Source organism: Microdochium trichocladiopsis (genome assembly GCF_020744255.1).
Source record: "Microdochium trichocladiopsis strain MPI-CAGE-CH-0230 chromosome Unknown B0I36scaffold_13, whole genome shotgun sequence".
Lineage (NCBI taxonomy): Eukaryota > Fungi > Ascomycota > Sordariomycetes > Xylariales > Microdochiaceae > Microdochium > Microdochium trichocladiopsis.
Window position 1 is genome coordinate 85,217 of NW_025763556.1, and position 23,877 is coordinate 109,093.

General features: G+C 54.3%; 8 protein-coding genes across 8 annotated transcripts; 4 read left to right on the forward strand and 4 right to left on the reverse strand.

The window, feature by feature from the left end:
- Window positions 1-42: 42 nt before the first annotated feature.
- On the reverse strand, window positions 43-974 carry B0I36DRAFT_255475 (isochorismatase; the record flags this gene model as incomplete). The annotated part of the gene is made up of 4 exons (XM_046150880.1): window positions 43-347; window positions 430-594; window positions 682-829; window positions 894-974. 4 exons carry the CDS (start codon window positions 972-974, stop codon window positions 43-45), a joined length of 699 nt encoding a protein of 232 aa, XP_046005071.1.
- A 1,634-nt stretch (window positions 975-2,608) lies between these two features.
- Window positions 2,609-5,473, reverse strand: B0I36DRAFT_355372 (uncharacterized protein; the record flags this gene model as incomplete). Its single annotated transcript, XM_046157434.1, has 1 exon — window positions 2,609-5,473. One exon carries the CDS (start codon window positions 5,471-5,473, stop codon window positions 2,609-2,611), a length of 2,865 nt encoding a protein of 954 aa, XP_046005072.1.
- A 1,617-nt stretch (window positions 5,474-7,090) lies between these two features.
- Window positions 7,091-7,675, forward strand: B0I36DRAFT_355373 (uncharacterized protein; the record flags this gene model as incomplete). Its single annotated transcript, XM_046157435.1, has 1 exon — window positions 7,091-7,675. One exon carries the CDS (start codon window positions 7,091-7,093, stop codon window positions 7,673-7,675), a length of 585 nt encoding a protein of 194 aa, XP_046005073.1.
- An 890-nt stretch (window positions 7,676-8,565) lies between these two features.
- On the reverse strand, window positions 8,566-10,820 carry B0I36DRAFT_255582 (pantothenate transporter liz1; the record flags this gene model as incomplete). The annotated part of the gene is made up of 11 exons (XM_046150889.1): window positions 8,566-8,684; window positions 8,843-9,032; window positions 9,107-9,220; window positions 9,296-9,432; window positions 9,505-9,550; window positions 9,614-9,840; window positions 9,927-10,186; window positions 10,267-10,378; window positions 10,445-10,504; window positions 10,572-10,611; window positions 10,680-10,820. The coding sequence occupies 11 exons, from the start codon at window positions 10,818-10,820 to the stop codon at window positions 8,566-8,568; spliced, it is 1,446 nt and encodes a 481-aa protein (XP_046005074.1).
- A 578-nt stretch (window positions 10,821-11,398) lies between these two features.
- B0I36DRAFT_255875 (HpcH/HpaI aldolase) lies at window positions 11,399-12,652 on the forward strand (the record flags this gene model as incomplete). The annotated part of the gene is made up of 6 exons (XM_046150909.1): window positions 11,399-11,646; window positions 11,732-11,879; window positions 11,953-12,092; window positions 12,174-12,236; window positions 12,303-12,485; window positions 12,562-12,652. 6 exons carry the CDS (start codon window positions 11,399-11,401, stop codon window positions 12,650-12,652), a joined length of 873 nt encoding a protein of 290 aa, XP_046005075.1.
- Window positions 12,653-13,156: 504 nt separating this feature from the next.
- B0I36DRAFT_255750 (uncharacterized protein) lies at window positions 13,157-14,545 on the reverse strand (the record flags this gene model as incomplete). The annotated part of the gene is made up of 3 exons (XM_046150902.1): window positions 13,157-13,383; window positions 13,444-13,571; window positions 13,665-14,545. The coding sequence occupies 3 exons, from the start codon at window positions 14,543-14,545 to the stop codon at window positions 13,157-13,159; spliced, it is 1,236 nt and encodes a 411-aa protein (XP_046005076.1).
- A 648-nt stretch (window positions 14,546-15,193) lies between these two features.
- Window positions 15,194-17,409, forward strand: B0I36DRAFT_255689 (isocitrate lyase; the record flags this gene model as incomplete). Its single annotated transcript, XM_046150899.1, has 6 exons — window positions 15,194-15,300; window positions 15,398-15,576; window positions 15,664-16,092; window positions 16,167-16,221; window positions 16,335-16,741; window positions 17,012-17,409. The coding sequence occupies 6 exons, from the start codon at window positions 15,194-15,196 to the stop codon at window positions 17,407-17,409; spliced, it is 1,575 nt and encodes a 524-aa protein (XP_046005077.1).
- Window positions 17,410-22,510: 5,101 nt separating this feature from the next.
- B0I36DRAFT_225429 (heterokaryon incompatibility protein-domain-containing protein) lies at window positions 22,511-23,266 on the forward strand (the record flags this gene model as incomplete). The annotated part of the gene is made up of 1 exon (XM_046149065.1): window positions 22,511-23,266. A coding segment is annotated over one exon (756 nt), but the record flags the coding sequence as incomplete, so codon positions are not given.
- Between the last annotated feature and the right edge of the window lie 611 nt (window positions 23,267-23,877).

Sequence of the window (23,877 nt, forward strand, 5' to 3'; positions counted from 1 at the left end):
GGAAGGATTGTAGCACTGGAAGACACTGTCGAATTTGCCCGTTTAGAGAGCATCCTCGCCAGGGAACATGGTTCCGTTCTCGACGGCGCCGAGGTGGGCGCGGACAACGGCACCGTAGCTGGGCATCCACTTGTCGAAGAAGGGGATCATCTTGGGACCCTCAGGGGCACGCCAGTCGCGGAGGAGGCCAGTGGCAATGGCGAACCAGGAGACGACGTTGACACCGGCGGCTCTCATCTGGTCGTTGGAGATGTCCCGGACGAAAGTGGTGGTGGTGCCGGAAGCCTCGGCGTTGGCCCAGACGCTGTAACCGGCATCCTTGAGGGAGAGAGCGAGGAAGGCAGTGCCTATGGTGGAGGCGGGCGATGATTAGCTTCTCGGGCCGACACCAGACTCTTTTTTCCACGGTGGAATTTGGAAAACACTTACAAACATCGGTCGCAATGCCAGCAATGATGATCTGCTTCTTGCCAGACTTCTCAACGGCCGCGCGGAAGTCGGCGTTGTCCCAGGCGTTGATCTCGCCCTGGCGCTCGACGACCTTGACCTCGGGGTACATCTTCAGGATCTCGCTCGACGTAGGACCGTTGGGGCCTGTTTAGCACGTGGTGTTAGTTGTCTCGAGAGTTCACTGACTCCAGAAGGGGCCGAAGGGGTTGGGCTGGGTCCACCAAAGCTTACCAGTCTGGGCAGAGGTCGTGATGACAACGGGCAGGTCGAAAGCCCTGCCGAGGTCCGCGTGGGCCATGATCGCGTTCTTGTACGTGACCGCGTCGAAGTCGTGGACAAGCGAGAAGAGGCCGACCTGGATGTCGATGATGGCAAGAAGCTATTCCATTTCATTGTCAGCGAGCTACGCTCGATCACCCCAAGAGTTCCTTGGCTCAACGTACAGTGTCATTCTTCTCAAGCTGTTCCCAGGCGCTGGCAACGCCCGCCAAGGGAAGGAGAAGAGTCGAGAGCGAGAACTTCATGATTGCTGATGGCTTGGCTTGGCTTGGCTAAGGCGTTGTGAATCCGACTGATTGAGATGGGATGGGGAGAAAAAGAAATCCCATCAACTTTTCGAGGAGCTCGGCGGCATCTTATAGCCAGAGTATCGTGAAGTTCAATACCGACTTTCTGGCAATGTCACGTTGCTGACGCCAGCAGGCCGTTACCCCCGGATATGCTGTCCCACATCCACGCGCTTGGGAACCACAGACAAGTTCCAAGACATGCTGCTGTGGACTCTAGAGTACAAGCTACGATGTCGGTCACTCAGGCATGCCGGCGTACCTGACTCAACCCAGGTAGCTGATTCGTGATCATACTTCGACGCTGACCACGGCTGAACAATCGCCACGGTATGCTTATTGACGAGGAACAAGATCACCGCGCCGCTGCTTTCGAGTTCTGTTCCTGAGCTGCCGTGGGCGGCACATGCAAGTCGGGGCGCTGCAGGGTCCGGCCCGTGGGGGCGCAATAAACTGGGTCTTTCGGCAGGTCCCGCATTGTGGCTTTCGGGAGCTGACCGACTCGACCCCTGTCATCTGTTTTTATTCAGAGTGGGTACAATTCTTGCATAAGGCGGAGTTCGTATTGACAAAGCCTGAATAATGGCCACACTTTCATGACTGAAGAACCTGCAGCGTAGCATGGCGCTGAGCTAATACTCCATTCCCGCCAGAAAATCATGAATTACACAACCTCAGCGTATGATTATCCAATCTTACGCAACTCAATCGGGACCTGGCCCTGGAGTTCTGTCTTCCGGGTGACCTCTAGGTCAAGTAACGCTTACTCAGCCTATACCTCTTAGAGCCTTGGCTGAATGGGGGGAACTAAACGTCCGGTTTCATGCATGGTAAGCACCTTACACATGCCCTGGTCTGCGCGCATACGAAAAACCCCCTATGTCTAAGCCATGTCGGGCAGCTGCGAGATATAACCTGACTCGATTGCTACCTCATGACGGACCTAGTGCGAGATCCTTAGTCACGCCCACCCATGCATCTCCATCGCCAAGACTTTGCTACCCCTGTCGTGTTCGTTACTACCGTGGCATTATTAAGAACCCACCCAAGGCTTGCGAAGACCCTGAAATTGCATGGCTTCTTCCTCGGCACTCTTGTTTCCCTCGTCATTTCGGGTCGCGCCCGATCATGCTGCGGGGTGCCTGCCGGCACAGTGCATTGTTCTATGACGATGGGCGCACAAAATGTGCAGTGCTAATGCCGTCTCCGACCGCTCGAGGTGGTCGGTGAGGCAGGCTCCGCTGCGTCACCGCTCGAGGGTCGAAAAAAAGAGCATCTCCCTCAGCATCTCGTATTGGGACTGGCACCATGTGCTGTACTCGAAGGCTGCCCCAAGGTTTGAAGCTCGTGACTACCCGAAGTGTTCAGTGTCTTCAAACACAGCAGGGTCTTCAACTCCACCTACGGTGATCAGACTCGGCCAACCCGCATACAGTCTCACTTGTTCACTCGTTTCTCAAGAGAGACAGCAAGACGCGAGAACGCGGAATATAGATTCAAAGGGTAATTCTAAGAGCCAACCAAAAATTGGAATGTTGCGATGGCGTGCGTATATGACTTCCGCCAGCTACACGTAACGCGTTCGACCTACATTAGTCTGCTCCTTCCGTTGCCGCGAACCGCTCCAAGAGCTGGCGTATATGTTCATTGCCATTCGTCAGTGCGTATTGAATAGCACCATCAAAACCCGTAAGTCCAGGAACCGCGCTTCTGGCCCCTACATTCAGCAGAAGCTGTACTGTGTCCAGTCGCTGCATATGTACTGCGACGTCTAGCACGCTTTCTGGATTACTGCGCCATGGCTGCCGCGCAACCATATCGCATCTTGCTCCGTTGTCAAGCAACAGCATGGCCAGCTCAAGATCGCCATTACTTGCAGCTTCATAAAGAGCACGTCGCCCGTGCAGACTCGTGGCGTCCACATCGGCGCCTCTCTCTATGAAATAACGAACCAGAAAATTGCGGTTCCTCCTCTCTATGGGCGTCGCAGGTCTTTCTTCACACGCCGCCTTCAACAATGAGTTGTTATGTCCGAACTTGCCATGCAAATCGCCGTCTTGGGCTTCGAATTGCTTTATGATGCTCATATTCCAAGACCTGCATCCTTCTTCGGCTGGATGCCAGTAGTCTTCTGGATCGAGGCCTTCTTCGAGGTCGATATTGACCCGAACACCTGCACTCAGCAAGCCATTTATCAAAGTCTCCGGCGCTTTCTCGTGAAGTGCGTATCCAAGTACGTCAGGAGTTGGTGGTGCTCCGCGGCTGATTGTTGTGTCGAATAAGTCCCAAGCCTCGCGGCCGACGCATCTTTCTAGGAAAGTTGACGCCTTTTTGTCCCGCAAATCTAGGCGAGACAGGAGTGGGAGCCAGGTTGACGGCGAGTAATCATCCGAACATCCAATCAGCGAACTCAAAAAAGAACTGGAAGGACTCTCTGCCACGTTCGCAATCGCCCTCGCTCCCAGATCTATCAGTCGAAAGCTCGCCTCGGGGGCAGATAGCCGAGGCGTGGTGAAGTACTCGTGGAGATAACGAGAGGGAAGCGGGACACCCCAAAAGGAATCATTCACTTGCTCACGACCAGTTTCGCTGAGCGCAGTTTTTCCGTAATTGTCGACAGCGGCATCTACACTGAGTCCCTGCTCAAGAAGCCAATTCACGGTTGCATCCCCAATGTTGCTCGCTGCCACAGCGAGAGCTCGACCCCCGTACGCTTTGATATCTGCTCCAAGCTGCTGGATCTGTTGCAACGTGTCGATGGTATCGTTTCTTGAAACGGCTGCAGCTACGACCTTGTGGCAAATCGTGACACCATGATGTTGAAGCCATTCTATGCAGGCTTGTATAGCTGGCCGAGAACCGAAATGTTTGAGGTGCCACACAGCATGGATCATGAGAGTGACTCCGTCTAGTGTTGCAAACGCGTATCTTGAACCGCGACACTCAGAAGTAAGGAGCAGTGCAAAGCCAAAGAACGCAGCTCTGCATGTTTCAATGTCTTCGCTGACGCGACCAAGGAATTGAAAGACCATCTTGTCATAGTCGTCTTCAACGACACACCGTAGTCCACAGAGGGTCTCCAGTTGCGCAACTGTGGAGTCCATTGGATTGACTGACAGCGATTTGCGCACGACCAGATCAGATACACAGCAACCAAGATCTATCATGAGTCTGAAGATCATTTGTTGGTCGTTGAGGCCCGCGGCGATGGAATTCGTCAAGGTTGAGTCGGGAAACAACCTATCCGCTTCATGCCCCAGTGCTGCTACGAGGATCGGCTTTCCAGCGATGAGACTTTCACTGTGAGCTAGGCCTTGGATGTATCTCAAGACTGAGGGAGAGAGGTCATTACTTCGCAATTTCTTGCTCAGCCATACCATCAAGCTGCTGAAGGTGTGTTTTGGCCCATATCGCAGCGCTCTGTCACTCGACTTGAATACGGCTTCGATAACCTTTTCTACTGGTGCCAACGAGCTGAGGAAGGACGTCAGACATTCTCGAGCATTGCTCGCCGCCAATTTGTGAATGATTGTTGGTGGATGTGTCCACATGGGGTGCAGATTGAGGAGAAGCATGGTTTGAAACGCATGCGAGTCATCCAGGTTCAATGTTACGATCATCAACCGTTCCATAGCAAGCTTGACTACAGGCAGTTGAGATCGGGCGAGGGCGGACCAGATCGGAGGGGATAAGCGCGCGAAGAATATTGTGTGAAGTCGCCAGTCTTCTTGTGTAGAAACTGCATTCGTCATGGTGTTGGACAGCTTGAAGAGTGCACCGGCCAGAAATTTTGAAATATCGAAGCCGTGAATCTGGAAACGGTTATGTGTTAGATGGATCCCACTCCACTCGTAGGCGCTTGCTAAGATATACTCCAAGCGCTGTTGAGGCATCCTTGGGAATCTGAATGATGACTGCGAATATTGCTCGAAACGACGGCTTGTGTTCCGTGCAATTTCGGACTCGGCGTCGCGTTTTGTGAACACTTCCTCCAAAAACTGAAAGATTTGAAGACATGGTAGATTGTCGACATGATAGCGCGTTGCAAAGCCCTCCTGGTGGTTCCGAGAAGGTACGGCCAAGTGGCTGGGCGGCGAGATGCCTATTGACTGTGAAGAATGTGCAGATACTGGCTCTGTAGATGGCACCATGCTCGGTCTCAAGGGCGGGCCAACCGTTCCTGCCATCGTACAATCATTGATTGTTGTAGCTTGGCCATGAGCCACGGTCGGCGAGGTTGTGTCGTGATCTTTGCAGCTTCCTTCAACCTGTACGCCCTCGCTCGAGGGTGTAACTATGGCAAGGTCGGATGGCGCTGAAGGTATTCCAGAGTCTGGTACGGCTGAACCTGCGGATATGGCGGCCGCCTCCGGTGGTTGTGCATCATTTGCCTGCGCTAGCCGGACGATGACACCCCCAGCCAAGGGAAGAAGATCCATACCTGGCAAAAAGCTCATCGTAATTAGCCAAATAGTATGACTGGCTTGCAAAGGAATGCAGGCGCTGACATACTCCTAGATACTTTGTGTGCGCCGTTTCTGCGTATCTCCTTCCAAGCCTTCACCCATGGAATGCGATCTCCGTTGAAAAGGATCTCGGGGTCTCCCCCGGCATTTTGGATCGACCGGCTGTGCAACCATATTGCCAGCCAATCCTCTTTCTTCAGCTTCTTGCGCACACCAAGGAGATCTCGAATCCGCGTTTCGAAAATGGACAATCTAAGGTGAAGTCAGTGATCAGGTTCAAACTGACTGGCTGACAGGTGAATTGGTCCTTACGGTAGATCAGGGAATGCATGCTGGTCGATGAGTGTCTGTTTGACGTTGCTTAGGTTGTGGCGCTTCCCTCGTTCACCACAGTAAAGTCGCTTGATTAGCGCCTTATGGTCTTGCCAAGTCTGTTTCGAATCTGGCAGCCTTTCTGCTCTCTGAATGGGTGTATTCATGTTTGACTACTGTCTTCTGAGCACTTGATTGAAAGGCGCATTCAGAAAGGAATGGCAGGAAAGGATGAGGTGGGCAGCTGGAATTGACGATTTGCCTTCAGACGCTTCCGCCACAGCCTGTGTGGTAAGGGTCTTGGCTTTTGTCTGCCTAGCCGTACCGAAAGACAGGGGATCCTTTTCGTGGAGGTGACCGCAGGGGCCGCTGCTCGTTGGGCAGGCTGTGCTGTGCTCTGGCAGCCAATGTTATATGTGTTAGCCGTCCCTGCGACCCATCTCCCGTTATTGGACAGCTGCAAGAGAGTCCAATCTCTGGCCAGTCAATTGTGGCCACGACCCGCGTTGTGCAGCTGACCTGCATAGAAAAGGGGACGTGATCGTAGCCACTCAGCCCCGGGCAGCTACGCAGCGCGGCATCCAACATGCAGCCCGGCAGAGCCTTGGTCGAAACCCCCCATGTATCCACCTTTGACGCCTTCGGAAGTTGCGTCACTTGTTGAGCACAGCCGCAGGTGGCTGCCAGATATTGGACACCAGAAAATGGACACCAGGAAATGGACAGGCTGTAGGCGGACGCTCGATCGACAGGGTGTCATGCTCCACCATGATTTGGACACACCAATCATTTGAAGAAGCCGCATTTCAGGTCAGCCTGATGCTCGCAATGGCCTTTCGCCAGCCAAATCTGCGAGCTGCGTCCAATTCCTGGCGGCCTGTCCAATGTTCTCTCCTGTCTCCCGGCGTTATGAACCACCCCTGACGCTATGCATCGCTTGTCCCAATCCGTGCTGCCATCAACGGGCTGTCCAATCCTGTCTGTCCATCTCCTGGCCACCCGATATTGGACGTCCAATTCCTGTTCATCCTTTCCTGACTTTGCGTGGGTGTTCCAACGTCCAAAATCTGGCAGCCATCATCTTCGACCAAAATCTGATGTGGACAAAGGCACGCGGCGCCTCACGCAGCCCGGGTTGTTGGTTGCCACAATGAGTTCTCGCCAGATTTGCATATTAACATGCTTGCCAGCCATCGTGGTCAAGAATGTTAAATAGAACCCGGGACTCTTTAATTCCACGCTCTCGCATCCACTGGCATCATCCACGACCACCCCAACCATATACCACATGACAACATGACTCTCGACATCGCAGAGACAATCGCACTCTTCACTCTCCTGGTCGGCTGCGTGCCGGGCCTGTACTGGTTGCACAATACGGCAAAACACCGCCAGTGGCTGCCCTTTGCTCGCCGATGCCACCGCATCGAGTCTGCGCCAAACCCTCTGCTCCCCCTCACCAACAACCCTCTCCACTCCCAATCAAACCGTCCAGCCTCTCCATCACCTCTCGACACGATTGCGACAGCCGGATTGGGTGGATTTGCTTCCGGAATGTATTCGACTGCTCCCCAAGGATCTACCTCCGTGCTTGAACATCTCATTAGTCCTCCACCTCCTGCACGACTAGCACCAGTGAGAAACTCTTCCAAAATACCCATAACAGCATCACTCAGCTTTCAGAAGTCACCTAATATTTGTGCACAACAGGACAGCCTGGGAACTTGCCCATCACAATCCACGCATCTATCGACTGGTCACGAACAACCATCCCGTGAAGAATTCGGAGTGGTCGCTGCCGCCACTCCTTCTCCGCGGCCTCACCCTCTCCGTCCAAACCCCGACACACTGCATCCAGGGCGAGACACGAACAGGACTTAGGACACAGCCTGTGTGCGAGCGATGTGGCTGAGGCCCCTGTACCATATATGGCCTCAAAGGGCGATGCTTGTCATGCAGGACTGGGCTATCCAGCCTACTGCAAGAGTTTCACATCCCCATAGGTGAAGTTAGCTCCGCTTGTCATGGCCAGCTATGAGGCAGGCTTCAGGAAACTGGTTATATATGCGACAAGCATGCATAAGTCATCCACTTCGTGCAAAAGTGAATTCGAACAGTGAAAGGTCCTTAGTCAGCCAAGGACAGGCCACTCATTATTTCCCTGGTAGTTGTGTTCGAGCTGCCCGAGCTCGCTTGATGTGGTGCGCAGAAAATAGTTAGGGTATTTCTAGAGTAGATAATAGATGTATATAGCTCATGTAAATCATACAACCCAGCGCCTCGAGCTGTTAGCCGCAATAAGAAAGAGCCAGTGCCATGACCGTCAATCCGCGTGCTGCCGTTGAACGCAAATTGAGATCATCTACAGCAAATCTTACAGCACATGGCAACAGAAGGTTCAGGGTACTCTGACGTCTCTCGGGTCAACGCGGCGTCCCCCCCCCAGGAACTACAGATGCATGGAAAGTTGATATTTAAAGCAAAAAGTGACTCTATTATTGCAGAGAAGAAGTTGACTAAAGCACAAGAGCAGTGCAATATCTGGGTCGGTCTGGGCATTCGCTAAGCCCACATGGCCAGGCGTGTTTCCGCCCATGGGCTCTGCTGCTGATGAATGGTGCATAGACCTGGACTATGATCCAATACAGCTCGGCTCGTAATGTCGCATATCACAAGCACTGTCGCTGAAGCTGCCTTGTGCTAACTAAATATAATCGATCTTAACAGACAGACTGTGTCGGGAGGGGCGGGGCAGGGTTGCGAGCAGATAATCAGTTCTTCTTCTCCGGCTCCTCCTCTCCCACGCTGCCTGCGACCTCGGAAGGGATCTCGCGGCTGGTAGCCTCGGCATCTTGGCGCAACTGTCGCTTGTGCATAAAGTCGGCGAAAACTGTTGTGTAAATGCATATGTCAGCGAGTCCGCAGCGATCGATTACACGAGCATGTTGTTATGGGTCTCTGCCATGAGGATGGGTATGCTCGAGTTGCGAGAGAATTCAAGGACGAAGCATTCCGGTGTAAGGTTTCTTGTGTTGAGATTTTACTTACTCATCAGACCACAAGCGGTGAGAGCGAAAGCCAGGAGCGATGGGAAACCGCGCTGGAACTTGGGCGCCATTGTCTGAGGGAAGATGAGGATCGGGAGGAAAGAGTTGGTGGCGTAAAAGAGACCGTTCATGCTCGAAATCGTGAGGGCGCGCTCTTCGGCGTTTCCAACGTTGATCTCATTGGCCCAGGTCTGGAATGATAATGTCAGTACGGCCACTCTTGTGTTACTGGCTCACAATTCTGGGTTTGGGGGAAGATACTGACCCAGGTAATGCCCGTGACGAAACCACTAGCAAGCAGGAAGAAGGCAAACACACGAACGGCATCAGTGTTTGGCCATGCCGTCAGAATTGCCGAGCCCACGACGGTAGTGCCCATCTAACGCAAAGTCCTATGTCAGTACTGTCAAAGTTGGTGAGGCAAATGATGGTTGGCGTCGGCCGTTTGACTTACAATGGGACCGACCATCCACCAGACACGGTTCTGGGTGTAATCAGACATGAAACTCCAGGTGAAGTCGGTGACCATGGAAACAAGGTTGGCACAGCCAGGGATGATGTTGCGCTGGGTGACGCTGTAGCCATTGTTGCCTGGGGTGATTGTTAGCGTCTCAAATGAGTCCACCTCTCAGCACGGGTGGAGGAACGAGACAGGGTACATACTGAGGTAGATGGCGAAGTAGGCTGCGCCTTGGCAGGAGTTGCCATACTGCAGGTTGCACAAGTCAGCAAGAGGAACATTGGCACGAAAATAGCCTCCAGAAACACTTACGAAGATGTACGTGAGGCACAGAACCCACCAACGCCAGTTGGTAAACATGCGCTTGGCCAGAGCCCAGTCCAGCTTGCCCGTGACTGGAGCCTTGCCCTGGAGCGCTGAACGCCGAAGGGCAATCTGCTTCTCCTCCTCCGTGATGTACCAGGCTTTAGTGTTGTGGGGAAGGTCAGGCAGAAGGAACCAGACAGAGAGAGCAACCGGGAGAGACATGCAACCGCAGACTAGCGAGCAGGACAGAAAGCGTCAGTTGGTCCAAAAAAAGACGGCGAGGGAGCGGGCGAGGCATGCCCTCTGACAAAGCACTCACTGATGTACATCCAGCGCCATCCGGCAAGGCCGAGGCGACCGTTGAGGGTCTGGTGGATTGCGGCCTGGAGGAAGCCAGAGGTGGCGGATCCGAAAAACCCGGTAATATGCCAGATTGCCATTCTCTTGGCCAGTTCTGCCTTGTTGTACCACGAGCCGAGGAGGAAGATGATGATCGGGGAAAATCCGGACTCGAAGAATCCGACCATGAACCGGAAAGCGTACATCTGGTTGGAGGAGGTGGCAGCAGCCTGCGCGAACCTGTTTTGCAGCAGCAGAAGACGCGTCAGTCAGGAAGTGAACCTCAATGTCTAGCATGGAATGTCGGATGTGTGCCTTACGTAAAGGCTGTCCAGCCCAGCTCACACACCACGATGCAGATACGAGGGCGGATCTTAAGAGCAATGGCATTGGAGGGAATCTGCATGATGGCGAATGCGATGGTATAGCACACTGTTGTTGAACCACCCTGTTAGCGCTGAACGCAGTTGGCAAAGAGGATGCCATGGGAAAACTCACTCAGCATGTAGGTGTACTCGTTGGCCTGGATGTTGAGGTCCTCCTTCATACCGCTGACATCTAGATGAACATGCGAGGTCAGTAAAGAGGTGTCTGAACGTGATCAACAAACAACGACGCGACTTACAGGCATTGACAATGTTGTTTTGGTCGATGTATTTCATCCACTGTGCCCGAAACTGTCAGCAAGGTCTGTCCGCGATGCTGTCTTCAGTGTTGAATGGGGGCCACGCACCCAGCCAAGCGTCGCGCAGATGAGGATGCCAAAGTCGAGCTTGCGTACAAGCCTGCGCTCCTCGGGGCTTTTGAGGTGCTGGTCATTGTCCCAGAGATGGTAAAGAAGCCGCTTGCCAGCGGAGACCTTCTGCGGTGGCATCTCTTCAGCAGCATAGCTGGGAGTCGCGGCAACCTGGGGCATGGTGGTGTCTTTCTTGTCGTCCATGGCGATTGTTCTTTTGATTCAGAGACAGAGACAAGAGCCTGCACCGTGGAGCATGCCATCACGACAAGGGTTCAAGGCTTTCCAGACCATGTTATATGTTGTCGATGTCCCTGCGTCTACCCCAGGCGGCTGAGTGGTCCCCTTAGCGTTGTTCCCCATGGACACATGAGTCGTGCGCTATCGCGTTGCTAGCTCATGAGATACACCAGATAAGGGTCCGCGTCACCTTTCGCCGATACAGTAAGCCAATGACAAGCCAGCCTCTCCGATCCGACAAGCCGATCGGACCGCTATCTTCGGGGCCGTCGGGCAACAGTGTCGGAGCCACAATGGCTGTCCAGATTGTCAGCACTTCCCGAACGAGCACAGCTGGAGTCCTCATTTTGCCCATGCACAGGCAATCCGCAAACACGCTGACGACGCCCACCAAACACAGCGTAAACGGTCAATCGATCCCTGAATCTCTAGCAAGTCAACACCAGACAACAGCATCTCACCAATACTTCGTAATCATGGGATCTTGCGTCGACGAAAAGGATGTGCTCGCCGAGGCGCGTGCACTGTGCCGCGACAATCTGGTCAAGCAGACGATGCTGGACAACAAGTTGGCGACTTCCTTCGGCCTCCGTGTCTGCTTTTCGGTCGAAATCCCCCTCATCGCCAGGCGGGCAGGCTATTCGGCCGTCCTGATGAACCTCGAGCACACGCCCATGGGCATCGACGCCGTGAGAGACATATCGGTCTCCTGTCTCAATGTCGGGTGAGCAGCTGCGTTTCCTGTTAGGCTCTGCCAGGAACAGCAGGGAACCCGGACAGGAACTTACTAACAGCAATGGCTGTGTTAGAATCACCCCGATGGTCGTTGTGCCTACCGGCGAGGCGCAGTGGATTTCTAGGTGTCTCGACGCTGGAGCTCAGGCCATCATCGTGCCGCATGTCAACACCGTCGAGGAAGCGCAGACATGTGTAAATGCAGCAAAGTACCCGCCACTGGTAAGCTTAACGGAAAATCCTTCAACCCACTAGGGAGCAACTGCTAACCAAAGACTTGCCGCGCAACTCCCAGGGCCGGCGCTCGTTGACTATGGTGCAACCCATGATGCAATACGCGTCGCATATTCTCTATCAGATTGTTTCGGACGTGGTCAACGATGCTGTACAAATCCTGCCCATGATTGAGACAACAGAAGGATTGGCAAATGTGGAGTGAGTGTTTCTGAGTCCTTATCACGTCTTCTGGAGGCGGGCTCCAATCGTGTCTAGCGCTGACATGTAATACTTTCGCAGAGCCATTGCAGCCGTCCCAGGCGTTGATGCTCTCCTCATTGGGTGCGCAGATCTGAGTGTAGAGTACGTACCGCCATCTCCTCATCCCTCTAGACGGCGCTCGCTAACATTGAACTCTGCAAATGTTAGATTGGGCATCGGCGGCAATTATGACGCAAGCGAGTTCCATGAAGCCCTCGGGAAGATTGCCAGCGCGGCGCAGAAAGCGAGCGTAGACGGCCGCCGTGTCTTTGTTGGCCTTGGCGGCATGGAGATGAGACCAGACTTGATTCAGTATTTCGCTAAGCGATACTCCAACATACGGTATGTCAGGTTCCAAGTGTAAAAGTGTCAGTGTTTTATTCAAAGCAAAAGGAATATGGTCGCTAACCGATGTGAAATGTACCAGATTCACTATGGCTGGTCGCGACGTTTCGATGCTTGCTGCTGGCATGTCAAGGCAGGTGGCCAGCATGAAGGAGATATCCGCCACGTTGTGAGAGACTGGAAACAACTGGAATAGACGAAGCATAGCATAGCGAGTATGACAACAAAGAGCAATTGATCTTTTCTACACTTTACGCGGTGGGAGCCTTGTATGAGCGATAGGTATCAGCATCATCCATATAAGTGTTCCATGAACGGTTATTGAAGTGGTATCTACCTTAAGCTGTCATGACTGCTGTATCCTCGTTATGGACCATTCTACTTAGCTGCGAAGGCTGTAGTAGTTGGCGACAAGCAGAGTACAGAACTGGCAGCAGATCGACTCCTGCTACTTGCCAAGCAGCCATTTCAACACAACTGAACCACGGCGCGGGCACTGCATGGGTCTCGGCAAAGTATGAGGTTTGGGACTCTGTTCGTCGATTGCTATGCTTTGGAATCTCACTACGCATGAGAGAACTCCCTTATTCAAAGGAGACGAATACTCTCATGCAACCCTAGCAGACAGGCGAGCATAAGATAAAGTCCATGCCCATTCACGCCGGAGAACGGAGAACTCAAGTCTCCTTGGCGCTTTCAAACGCCGCCCGCACGCTTTGCCTGAATGTGCTATCAATCAACAACCGCACAGTCAACATGGCCAATCCCATGCCAACCCTGACGGCTCGGTGTAAAGCATCCGGTGTCGCTGCGGCGGCCGTGAAGCCGGCGGTGTGGTTCGATGCACTGCCCGATTCGATGCCGTATGAACAGTGGAAGGACGGTAATGCGTGCGAGACGTTGCCTGTGGTAGCAAGAGGGATTAGCGCTTTGACGACAATATAGGAGAGATCATGGTTCTTACCCATATCGGTGGACGACGAGACAGTCTCTTTGGCGATGGGCAGGAACTTGTCACCCAGCAGGGCCATCTCTTCGGTGAAGGCCCCACAGAGCGTCGGGTTGAGGATTTGGTCCGCGTAGAAGAGCTCACTGTGGCCAGAGTATCACAATCAGCTACAGAGCGTGGGACAGCGCCCGGATGTAGTCGGGCTCCGGGGAGAAAGGAAGCTAATGGGAGCTTACGTTTGGGTATTCACCTTGCAGTCTGTGGCAGTGGCCGCAGCCTCGAAGCAGTTCTTGACCCTGCGCACCAAGTCGTTGAGTCCCGCGGCCGACCTACTGCGGATGCCATACACCATGCTGGTCTTGTCTGGGATGACATTTGGAGCGACGCCGCCATTGGTAATGACGCCATGGATGCGGTCCGCGGGCTTGATCTGCTGCCGGAGCATCGAAATGCTGGTGTAGGCACTCACTGCGGCATCGAGGGCGTTGAGGCCCTGCCACGGCGTCGCCCCCGCGTGGGCCGTGCGGCCTGTAAACTCTGTCTTGACCATCGAGGCGGCAATGGTCACGAGACCGGCCGCGCCTGCGAGACCCTCCACCTCGGCGATGCGGTTCATGCTCGTCGGATGCGACATGAGTGCCGCAGCGGCACCCTCGAACGCGCCGGCTTCGAGCAGCTTGACCTTGCCGGAACCGCCCTCCTCGGCGGGCGTCCCCAGCAGCCGGATCCTACCAGCAAAGCCAAGCTCGACGGCCGCCTTGGCCGCAGCGACGAAGCCGGTGATGCTCGACAGGGCAATGAGATTGTGCCCACAGGCGTGGCCGATGCCCGGGAGAGCATCATACTCGGCGCACAAGATGACGATCTCGTCGCCGGTGCCGGTCTCCGCCTCGAAACATGTCGGGATGCCGTACGCGCCGCGCTGGACCGCGAAGCCGTTGGACTCGAGGAACTTGCAGATGGTGTCGTGCGCAAACACTTCCTCGTAGCAGAGTTCCGGGTGTGCGTGGATGTCGAGGCTGACCTTCTCTAGCTCGCTGCGCAGGCGGGCGGTCTCGCTCGCAATTGCACGGCGCGCCTTTTCGGCAGATTCGATAAGCTGTTCGGGAGCAAGCATGGTGATGATACCGCCGGGTAGTCTGGCGCACAATCTTGACTTGGCGTTTATGCGAATCAGGGATCAATCAACGGTATCAAGATAAGTCGCGGGAAAGCTGAAGAGCAGGACGCCAAGATAGGGATCCAACCATTCCGGAAGTCGGAAAGCCTCTTGTCAAAGAGGCGAGTTCTACATCCGAACAATTTGTCTTTATCTTCGAGAGGTATCAGTGGCTCTACGAGCCGAAAGCGCAAATGAGCTAGTGAGCAGGCGGGTCTAATCTGACGAGCCCGACGGGCGTGCTGCCCGATGCCGATGGGTCTCACAGCATCTCCGATCCGTCGGGCCGAAGAGTCGGGGGCCAAGGTTTGGCTAACGTCAAGCTATGACGTATCTGCCCAGTCTCGCCCCTCTAGATAAGCCAAGCTGAACCTTGGCCTCGGTAGTAGTCCAGGTCTGGGCTCCGACGGACGGTGTGCCTGGGATGCGGAGGCGGAGCACTCAGCGCACGGATACTAGTGTCGCGAATCAACCACGCAATAACTGGACATATTGATTTCGGCCCTCAATCTTGCCATTATCTTTGCCAAGATAACCATATCGTCACATTATCGGAAATTATACTATCGCATCATTACTACTGCGTCGACCCGTGAGGATTTGACAATGGCAACAAAGTGGGAAAGCCTGGATGCTGAGGAAGCGGCCTTCCAAGCCGAGGTCCGACAGATCCAAGCCTGGTGGCAGACAGACCGCCAGAAAGACATAAGACGGTTCGTGATGATGGCAGCTGGTGCATCTTTGCTAGCCACGATTATGCGAAAGATTGGCTCTTCTAACAACATAGGCTGTGCATTTCCTGCTTTATAGGCCGCATTCAGCCGAGTCGATTGCGGCACTACGCAACATCGGAACCAAGGCTGTGTACCCATCGAGTGCGCAAGGGCTCAAGCTATGGCACATGCTTCAGGAACACAATGCAAAGGGCACGTACGAGTTGACATACGGCACCACAGACCCCTTGGTAGCCAAGGAACTGACTGCAAGCAGTAAGCAACCACCGTAACCAGACCAGCTTTCACTCCAGCCGCGGCATCGCCACAGCGTACAATAACTCACCCGCCTCTGTTCAATAGTGCGCACCGTATACGTCTCTGGAGGACTTGCTGGATACGCCCAGGCGTTGTTTCCTGGAGATGACCACGCCGATTACCCGGCCGACCTAGTTCCGTCCATTGTTCGCCGTATCTTCAACATGCAGCTTTTCCAGGACCAGCGGCAGCATCAGATACGCATGCGAGTTCCTAAAGCGGAGCGGGAGCACCTCGAGTGCGTAGACTACATGGCCCCGATCGTCGCCGACGCCGACATGGGCTTCGGTACGCTCACGGGCTGCATGAAGCTGGCCCGCAACTTCGTCGAGGCCGGCGTAGCAATGATACACATTGACGATCTCGCTCTGGGGCTCAAGAAGTTCACCATCGGAGAGGGCAAGACCATCGTGCCTACCTCGGAGTATCTGACCCGGCTTACTGCTGTGCGGATGACCTTTGACATCATGGGGTGTGTCATCCAGCCACGAGACCTAGACCCCTGAACAACATTCCGAGACCACAGACTGACCACGGCCAATGCAGAGTAGACACCATGCTTCTTTGTCGTTGCGATAGCGACCATGCTGAGTTCATCACTAGGTACGTCGTCCCAGATGACCCCGCTGATGACACCCTCTGTAGCTCGGAATTTCTCATCCGCAGCGCCACATATATATATGATTGCTAACAAGGGCCTCGGTATGATGCTATAGCGTAGCAGATCCGCGGGACCACGCATATGTCCTCGGCGCGACCAAAGACGTGGCGCCTTTTGCGCAGGCGATCGCAGAGGCTCACCGCCAGGGCAAGGACTACACGACCGCCAAGGCGGAGTGGAAAGCTGTCGCGGGACTGATGACGTTTGACGAGGCAGTCCGGGCCGCCGCCACCACCAAAGAACAGTACCAGGCGTACCTGACGAAGCTCGATGGCCGGGTGGACGTGGCGCTGCGAGAGCGGCAGGCATTGGCGACAGAGGTTCTGGGCCGGCCTCTCGTGTTCGACTGGGAGCTTCCAAGGACACCCCTAGGGCAGTACATGTGGCAGTGGTCACTCAAGGCCGTGGTAGACCGGTGTCTGGTCGCTGCGCCGCTGGGTGATTTGACGTGGAGTCGCCAAGGTATGTCCTCTGCTCTCCTAGCCCACCGAACAATGCGTACTTGTCCCGGCTCATCACTGCATATGAGACCTGTTTCTGAGCGTTGGCTAACCCATGAATGCTGTCGCAGACAAACCTAGTAAGTTCTTCTATCAGTCTCGCGCCGTCACAATTTGCGTCGTCGCATGCATTTTGCATCCTAGGCCAACTTCCTCCACGCTCCCTATCAGTGTTGACTGCTCGCCTTCGCCGAAGAAAGCAGAGCTAACAAGCGTTACTCCCTTACACCAGACAAGCAAACCATGCACGACTTCCACACGGCCATCCGCGCCGTGTATCCGAATCGACTCTTTGCTTTCGGCTTCACGGGCGCCTACGATTTCGCGACGGGAGGTTACACAGCTGAGGAGATGGACTCGTCGGCCTTCCACGCGGACCTCGCCAAGATGGGCGTCGTGTGGCAGTTCCAACCTGTCTGGGCGGTCCAGGGCCCCAGCTTGTATGCGCGGCAGTCGGCGGCTGACTTTGTGCGCGGCGGCATGGGTTATTACAACCGCGAGGTCGCGGGGCCGGCGATCGCCGCGGTGCCCAAGGGTCGGAATGGTCACCCTGCGCCGGCACGCAGTGGAACGCTTGCTGATGCATTCTTCGATGTCGCGGCTGGCCGGGATATATCCTGTAGTGATTGATTGGCGTAGGTTCATGACACGGAGCCAAGCGCGTCGCCGGGATGGACATATTCGAGTCCTTGCATTATGTAGACGCTGCAACTTAAGGACATTTTGTCAAGGCATATTATTCGGAAAACAATTTCGTGCATCTCAGTGAAGAATCGATTAACTTAGATGACTTGTATTTAGGAATGTCCCCCTACTGACCAAATGGGGCTGTCACGCTCTCCTAAGGGCAGAAGTTCGTCACCTTGCGGAGGCGACTTTGTTGCTGACCACGTCATTGCACGGTGTCTGTGTCTGGCCCGACGTAGCATTGCCCAAACTCCGGTCTAGTGACCTGTCCCGGGGCTATGATTCGCAGAAGATTCTGGACAAGCCACCCAGCGACAACTCATACTTCCAGGGCACCGTTCAGGGGGGGCTCGAGCCAATAGCGACCAGAAGATTTTGGACAAGGCAGACCGAGGTGCGCTCGTAAGCCCGAGGCCACCCTGCAGGTGGCGCTTGCAGATGCACGCCAGTCGTGCGCGTCGATTGGCTCGATATTGGACACCCATGGCTGTTCGTCTCCGCGCGCCACGTCTCGGCAGGCTGGCGTTGTCGAGAATGCCGAGTCTCTGGCATTGATTTTGGTTGACAAGGCTTCAGCCGTGGGACATAAAGTTAAATTCCGCCCTCTCACTCCTTCCGCTTGCCCCTTGGCCGTCCTATACCACATACCACTCTTCGCTTCATCTTTTGCTTCTCAGTGCCCTGCTGTCCTGGTGTCTTTCCTCGCAGACCTTGCCATGCCTCAAAACACGCAGGGAGTGAACGCTGTTGACCAGCTTTTCGCATCCAAGAAGGATTTCATCCGCGCGACATATCAAGGTGACCACAGTCGCGGCAAGACCTTGAAGCAAATCAAGGATCTCTTGGAGAGGGACCACGGGTTCCCCTCGCTTCCGTGAGTATTAGCAAATGCGTCTTCTTCATCATGCTTGCGAACCACAGGCTTACCATTCACCTGTCAAGTTTGTCAACATACGAGGTCAAGCTACGGGAGCTGACACTGAGGAAGAAGGTCAGGCGGAATGAATGGCTTCCAATCTGGCAACACTGTCAACACATCAAGGACCAAGGGGAGAGGCCGCAGGTTTATCTGAACGACACTCCTCTCGAATGGGGAAAAGTCTGGAAAGAGATACGCCGGAATGGCGCACACAAGGCGCCACGACGTAAGTACGAATGTTCTTGGTCGCTATGGCTGGTGATTGCCAGAACAAATCGAAGAGGCTTGCTGGATTCGCGCTAAAACGCGTTTTCAAAATCGTAGCACGGCGGCTCCCTACACTGCCAGACGATATTGTTGTGAACAAGGCAGCCAACGATAGTACCAAGCGGTCGCAAGAGCACTTTCTGGGCCTTGTGCTACCATCGCCAGATTCTGGCCACGAACACCTCTTCATGACTTCAGGCACCGGTCGACTCTTGACCGCTGGATACAGTGAAGTTCCATCAGCAGGTACATTGCTGCCACGCTCCAAGAAAGAGCTTCTGAGAAATCTACCGTGGCTCGAGTGTCTGTCATTATTGCAAGGTGAGTAGCTTTCGTTCGTGCATCGCTGAGCATACATTGACGCGTTGAGACAGCAAAATTTGAGAAGTTGGACCTCGTTGGGACGCAGAGTAGAGATAAGTCCGGGCTATCTCGAATGGGCTTTCAGTCAATGTTGGCTGCGTACACCAGTGCAGAGTTTGATCCTCTCCAACTTGAGCACGCCCACCCTGCTGTCTTCCGAGCTCACAACGAGAACTTGGCATCCAGTACCGCGCTCATCATGGAGTTCGACGCGACATACTTCCTGGCAAAGGCTGTACTTCACTTATCGAATAACCTCATGAATGAGATTCATCCTTCACAGGAGGACCTCCTGATATACAGAATCATATTAACCCGGATTGCGCCACCCATACTACTGGCATTCTTGAATGCCAGTTGTAGATCGATAAGGGCCGTTCACAAGGCACTCATAACACTTTCGAAGATGCAGAAGGAACCAGAAACCTTCAAATTTCTCATGAGCTCCAACGACCATTACTTGCAACGGCAAATCGGCTGTACCCAGACCGTGATTATGGCAGCACTTGAACTTCTGCAAGTGGAGGTTTTGCGGGATTCACTTACCATGACGTCAAGCAGCTCTCAGACCTGGGATCTACTTATAGGACTCTGTGGCCATGGAACAGATACCGTGCGCCTCCTTGCTTTAGAAAGGCTTGTCGAGCTTTTCGATTCAGATTCATCAAATTCTATTGCCCTCGAAAAAGTTCGATCTGGTGCACTTGATCTATACAAGAGGGTTGTCGACAAAAGGGCCTTGACGGTCTTGCTTGACTGGGGATTGAATGTGGACACACCATGGACAAACTGGACGGTGGAAGATTATTTATCTGATCTCCACGACCGGTGTGACGTTTCGATTCGTTGGCAGCTATCACTGCTCGACTATGCGTATTATGAGCATGGAGAAACCGGCCCCTATTCTGTAATGAAAGCATACAGCCGTCGACAAAAGCGCCGGTTCGATCGCGCCGGGCTATGCCTGGCCGCCAAGCGTGGCCCTGAGTTTCTTGTTTCATATTTGGAACAATGGGACAAGGATTCACTCGAAGATGAAGATGAGCAGTCACGGTTTCTCCAACTCTTTCTGGCAGAGCAATTTCTTCGACACCAATCCTGCTTGGATTGGCAAATCATCCATTGCCTGCTCGACTGCGGCGTTGACCCAAAACTCCCAACCTTGAAGGACTCCGAGATCACTCAGAGCATCTTGTGTAGCACAGTATGTTACCTTTCAGAACGCGGTATCGGCAACCCAGGTCTCGCTGTGTTGCACCGACTTATCAGCCTTGGTGTGCAATTCGACGTGGGGTCAGTCCATGCCGCGGTCACGCCACGGGGAATCCATGTTCTGAGGGTGATCGAGCAGATTGGGGCAGACATAGTGGGCCCTGGAGGACGGGCACTCGCCTTGGCTTTGCGCTACGGGAATCGCGAGGCCGTGGACTGGCTCCTGCAATGCGGAGTTGATCTAGCGGCGGAGATTCCAGAACCTTACTATCATCATCGAGGCGTGACCGTGCTGGCGGCCGCAATCATCAACAGCCCGTGGGGCTATCGGCACAAAGAAATGCACATCATTCTCAAGATGCTGCAACAGAAGGAACCGCCGTGCCTGAGCCCGGCAGGGTTGGAACTGGTGCTTGAAGTCATAGAGAAGGGCTTGCGGCCTCGGCACAGGCCTGCCGATATTAATTCCGACGGATTCCTTCGCCTGTTCGTGGACAGGCCAAATTACTGGCGGGATGGTAAACCACTCATCTCAACAGAAGAAGATTTTCAAGCGATGCGACGCCTGCACGAGGCCGGAATTGTTCCGCAACGCCCTTCCGTGCTGCTTGAGCATGTTGCGCAAACCGGCAACTGGCCCATGTTTGAGCGCGTGCTCGTCCAGGCGCCTTCCGTGAGCCCAGGTAGCCCGCTTACAGTGCTCATTTCCAAAAGAGCGCCCACTGAACTCGTACGGAAGGTGCTGGTGATGACGTACAATCTGGACGACTCCGTGATAACAGAAAATACCTGGCGTCATGGGATGACGCCAGTAGAGGCTGCTACGTACGTCTGGGATCTGAAATTTCTTGAAGAGCTCCTCTCACGAGGAGCAACCTTCCGTCAGACAGCTTCAAGGAAAACAGGAATGACGTTACTGCAACACGCTTCCCGGTCCAACGCAGTCTCCGCAGCCGAGGCCCGAGCCAAAATGGATACAATCCGCTACCTGCTCGGCCATGGGGTTGCCTTGGATCACCCCATCTCTTATCCCATATCCTCTGACTTGAAAAGGACATCGCTTCAGATGGCCTCCCAGGAAGGCAATCTCGAGCTAGTGCTATTGCTACTCGAACATGGAGCCGACCTCAACAGAGCCTGCGCGATGCCATTCCTCGATGATGATTTCAAAATGTGCACAGCCCTTGACCTTGCTTCAAGCAAACAACGTCTTGATGTCGTCCAGGTCCTTCTCAACGCAGGCGCTGTCAGTGCCAAGGCTGGCAAAACCCCCTTCCACGGAGCTATACGTAAGGCGTTCGACAAGGATGCTGATTCCGAAACGGGCAAGCTAATCTTGAGGTTCGCTGTATTGAAAGGATATGTCTTAGGAGCCGAGGACATGGCACTGATTCAACAGGAATCATGCTGCTGAATCACAGCATGGTCTCCTCGTAGGTAGTTCCAAATACTGCTTGTCACGCTGGGGCATTTCCATCTTGTCAAGTTATACATACGACTAATGCAATGCTTGGTTACGTCGACCATATTTTCACTGGGGCAGGAGCGGATCCGCAAGTGAGATCGCCAAGTCATGTTATAGTCGCTGCCCTTAGCATATGGAGTTCATGGACGATATCAGATCGGAACATCACAGCAAAGCCGACATTGAGCTTCGCTGGCCCATTGTTCCTTACCCACAGAAATTCCTCATGACAAAATAGCTGGGCTCCCTCCGTAGCGCGGGACCAAATATCTCTGTACCCCAAATAAAATGCACAAGACAGTCGTGAACTTTGGACACGGGAGGGAGCAAGGCACCTGTCGGTGGCTCAGCCGGCCGCAGGTGCCAAGGTGCAGCAGCAGGTAAGGCGCACTTTTCCCTCTACTTGCTATCTGCCGCCGTGGCTGATTGCTCATCACAGGCGACACTGCAATTGGGTTCTGAATGATTCCACAAAGCAGAGACAGGTCATAAAAGGGCAAATACATCCACAGCAACTGAACAGGAGATGATTCATCGCCCAGCAGGGTAGTTCGAATGACCTGACAGGTGAACCCGTCAGCCTTCGGTGTGTGGCGCATGCTAGCAGGAAGGACTTCAAGGCTATCTGGCTATGCAGGATCCCTGTTCGTGCGTGCGGCTTCATAACCCCGCCTTTTGCGCGCGGGCAAGCAGCCAACAAGATATAATTAGTACCCAACAGCGACGTCCGGTGTCAAAGCTCACGCTCCACCACACATCCAACCTTTCTGACACAACGGACCGGTCCTCGACGAGAGGATATCCTCCACTTCTTCATCATGCGCCTCCTCCGAAGCGACACTCTCGAGCCCGTGGAGTTCATGCCGAACCAGATCCCGCCGTACGCCATCCTGTCACACACCTGGGAAGATGAAGAAGTGAGCTTTGAGGAACTCATGGGCCACGACAAGGCATGGCAGAACAAGGCTGGCTGGAAGAAGATTGTGGCTTTTGCAGAGATAGCCTCCTCCGATGGCTATCAATATGTGTGGGCTGACACATGCTGCATCGACAAGAAGAGCAGCGCCGAGCTCCAGGAGGCCATCAATTCCATGTACAAATGGTATCGCGACTCCCAGGTGTGCTACGCGTACCTGTCAGATGTGATGATTGGTCCTCCGGTAGAGGGACGCTCAGCCGTGGAGGGAGTGCAGGGATCCGCATTTCGGGAGGCCCGATGGTTCCGCCGAGGTTGGACGCTCCAAGAGCTTCTCGCACCCCATCACGTCGTGTTCTTTGATCAGGAATGGAATCAGATCGGAGACAAGACCACGCTCCTCGAATACCTAGAGGAGATTACAGGCATAGACGAGCGCTTTCTCAGCAGTCCGGCGATGGTGCCTGAGGCAAGTGTCGCCGAGCGCATGTCCTGGATGGCCGGGCGGCAGACTACAAGAGACGAAGACATTGCGTACTGCATGCTGGGCATCTTTGGCATCCATATGCCGATGTTGTACGGAGAAGGACACACCGCGTTTGCGAGGCTGCAGGAGAAAATCATGAAGGTCAACGATGACTCGACTCTCCTCGCTTGGGGCGCCCTTCTAAGACCACTAAATCAGGGAGCACCGCTCGACGAAGCGTTCCACCCGCATCTCCTGGCCAGCTCACCCCAAGACTTCGCAGGAGGTTCTGCCTTGAGTGCCAGAAAACAGAGCGACGGCGGCTACATTTACAACCGCTTCTTTATGACCCAGCGTGGGTTGCAGATCACTCTCGAAATCGCCAAAGACCCCAACTTTGACCGGCTGGCCTATGGCCTTCTCAACTGCCGTTGCTCAGGCTATTGGGAGGGCCCCATGGTATTCCCGATCCTGCTTCAGAAAAGGCCGGCGGTCACCTTCAAAGGGACAAACGCACTCGAGATCCTCGAAGGACACGCCATCGTTACAGGCTTCACGTGCCTTCCCCGGCGCTTCAAACGGCTCTTGGAGTTGAAGACAATCTGCCTCCGACCCAGCCCGCCACGGCACCAGGAAAGCACCAACGTCGGGCTGAGCCTCAGGGTACGCCGGCGCTACCGGCATTACCTCGCCTACCCGCCGTGCCACCTGTGCCCCGTCACCCTCTACACCAAGCCGAGCAAGAACGGTGGCGGCAGCGACGGTGGCAGCGTGCTGCCCGATAACGTTCTCCATCGCATCCT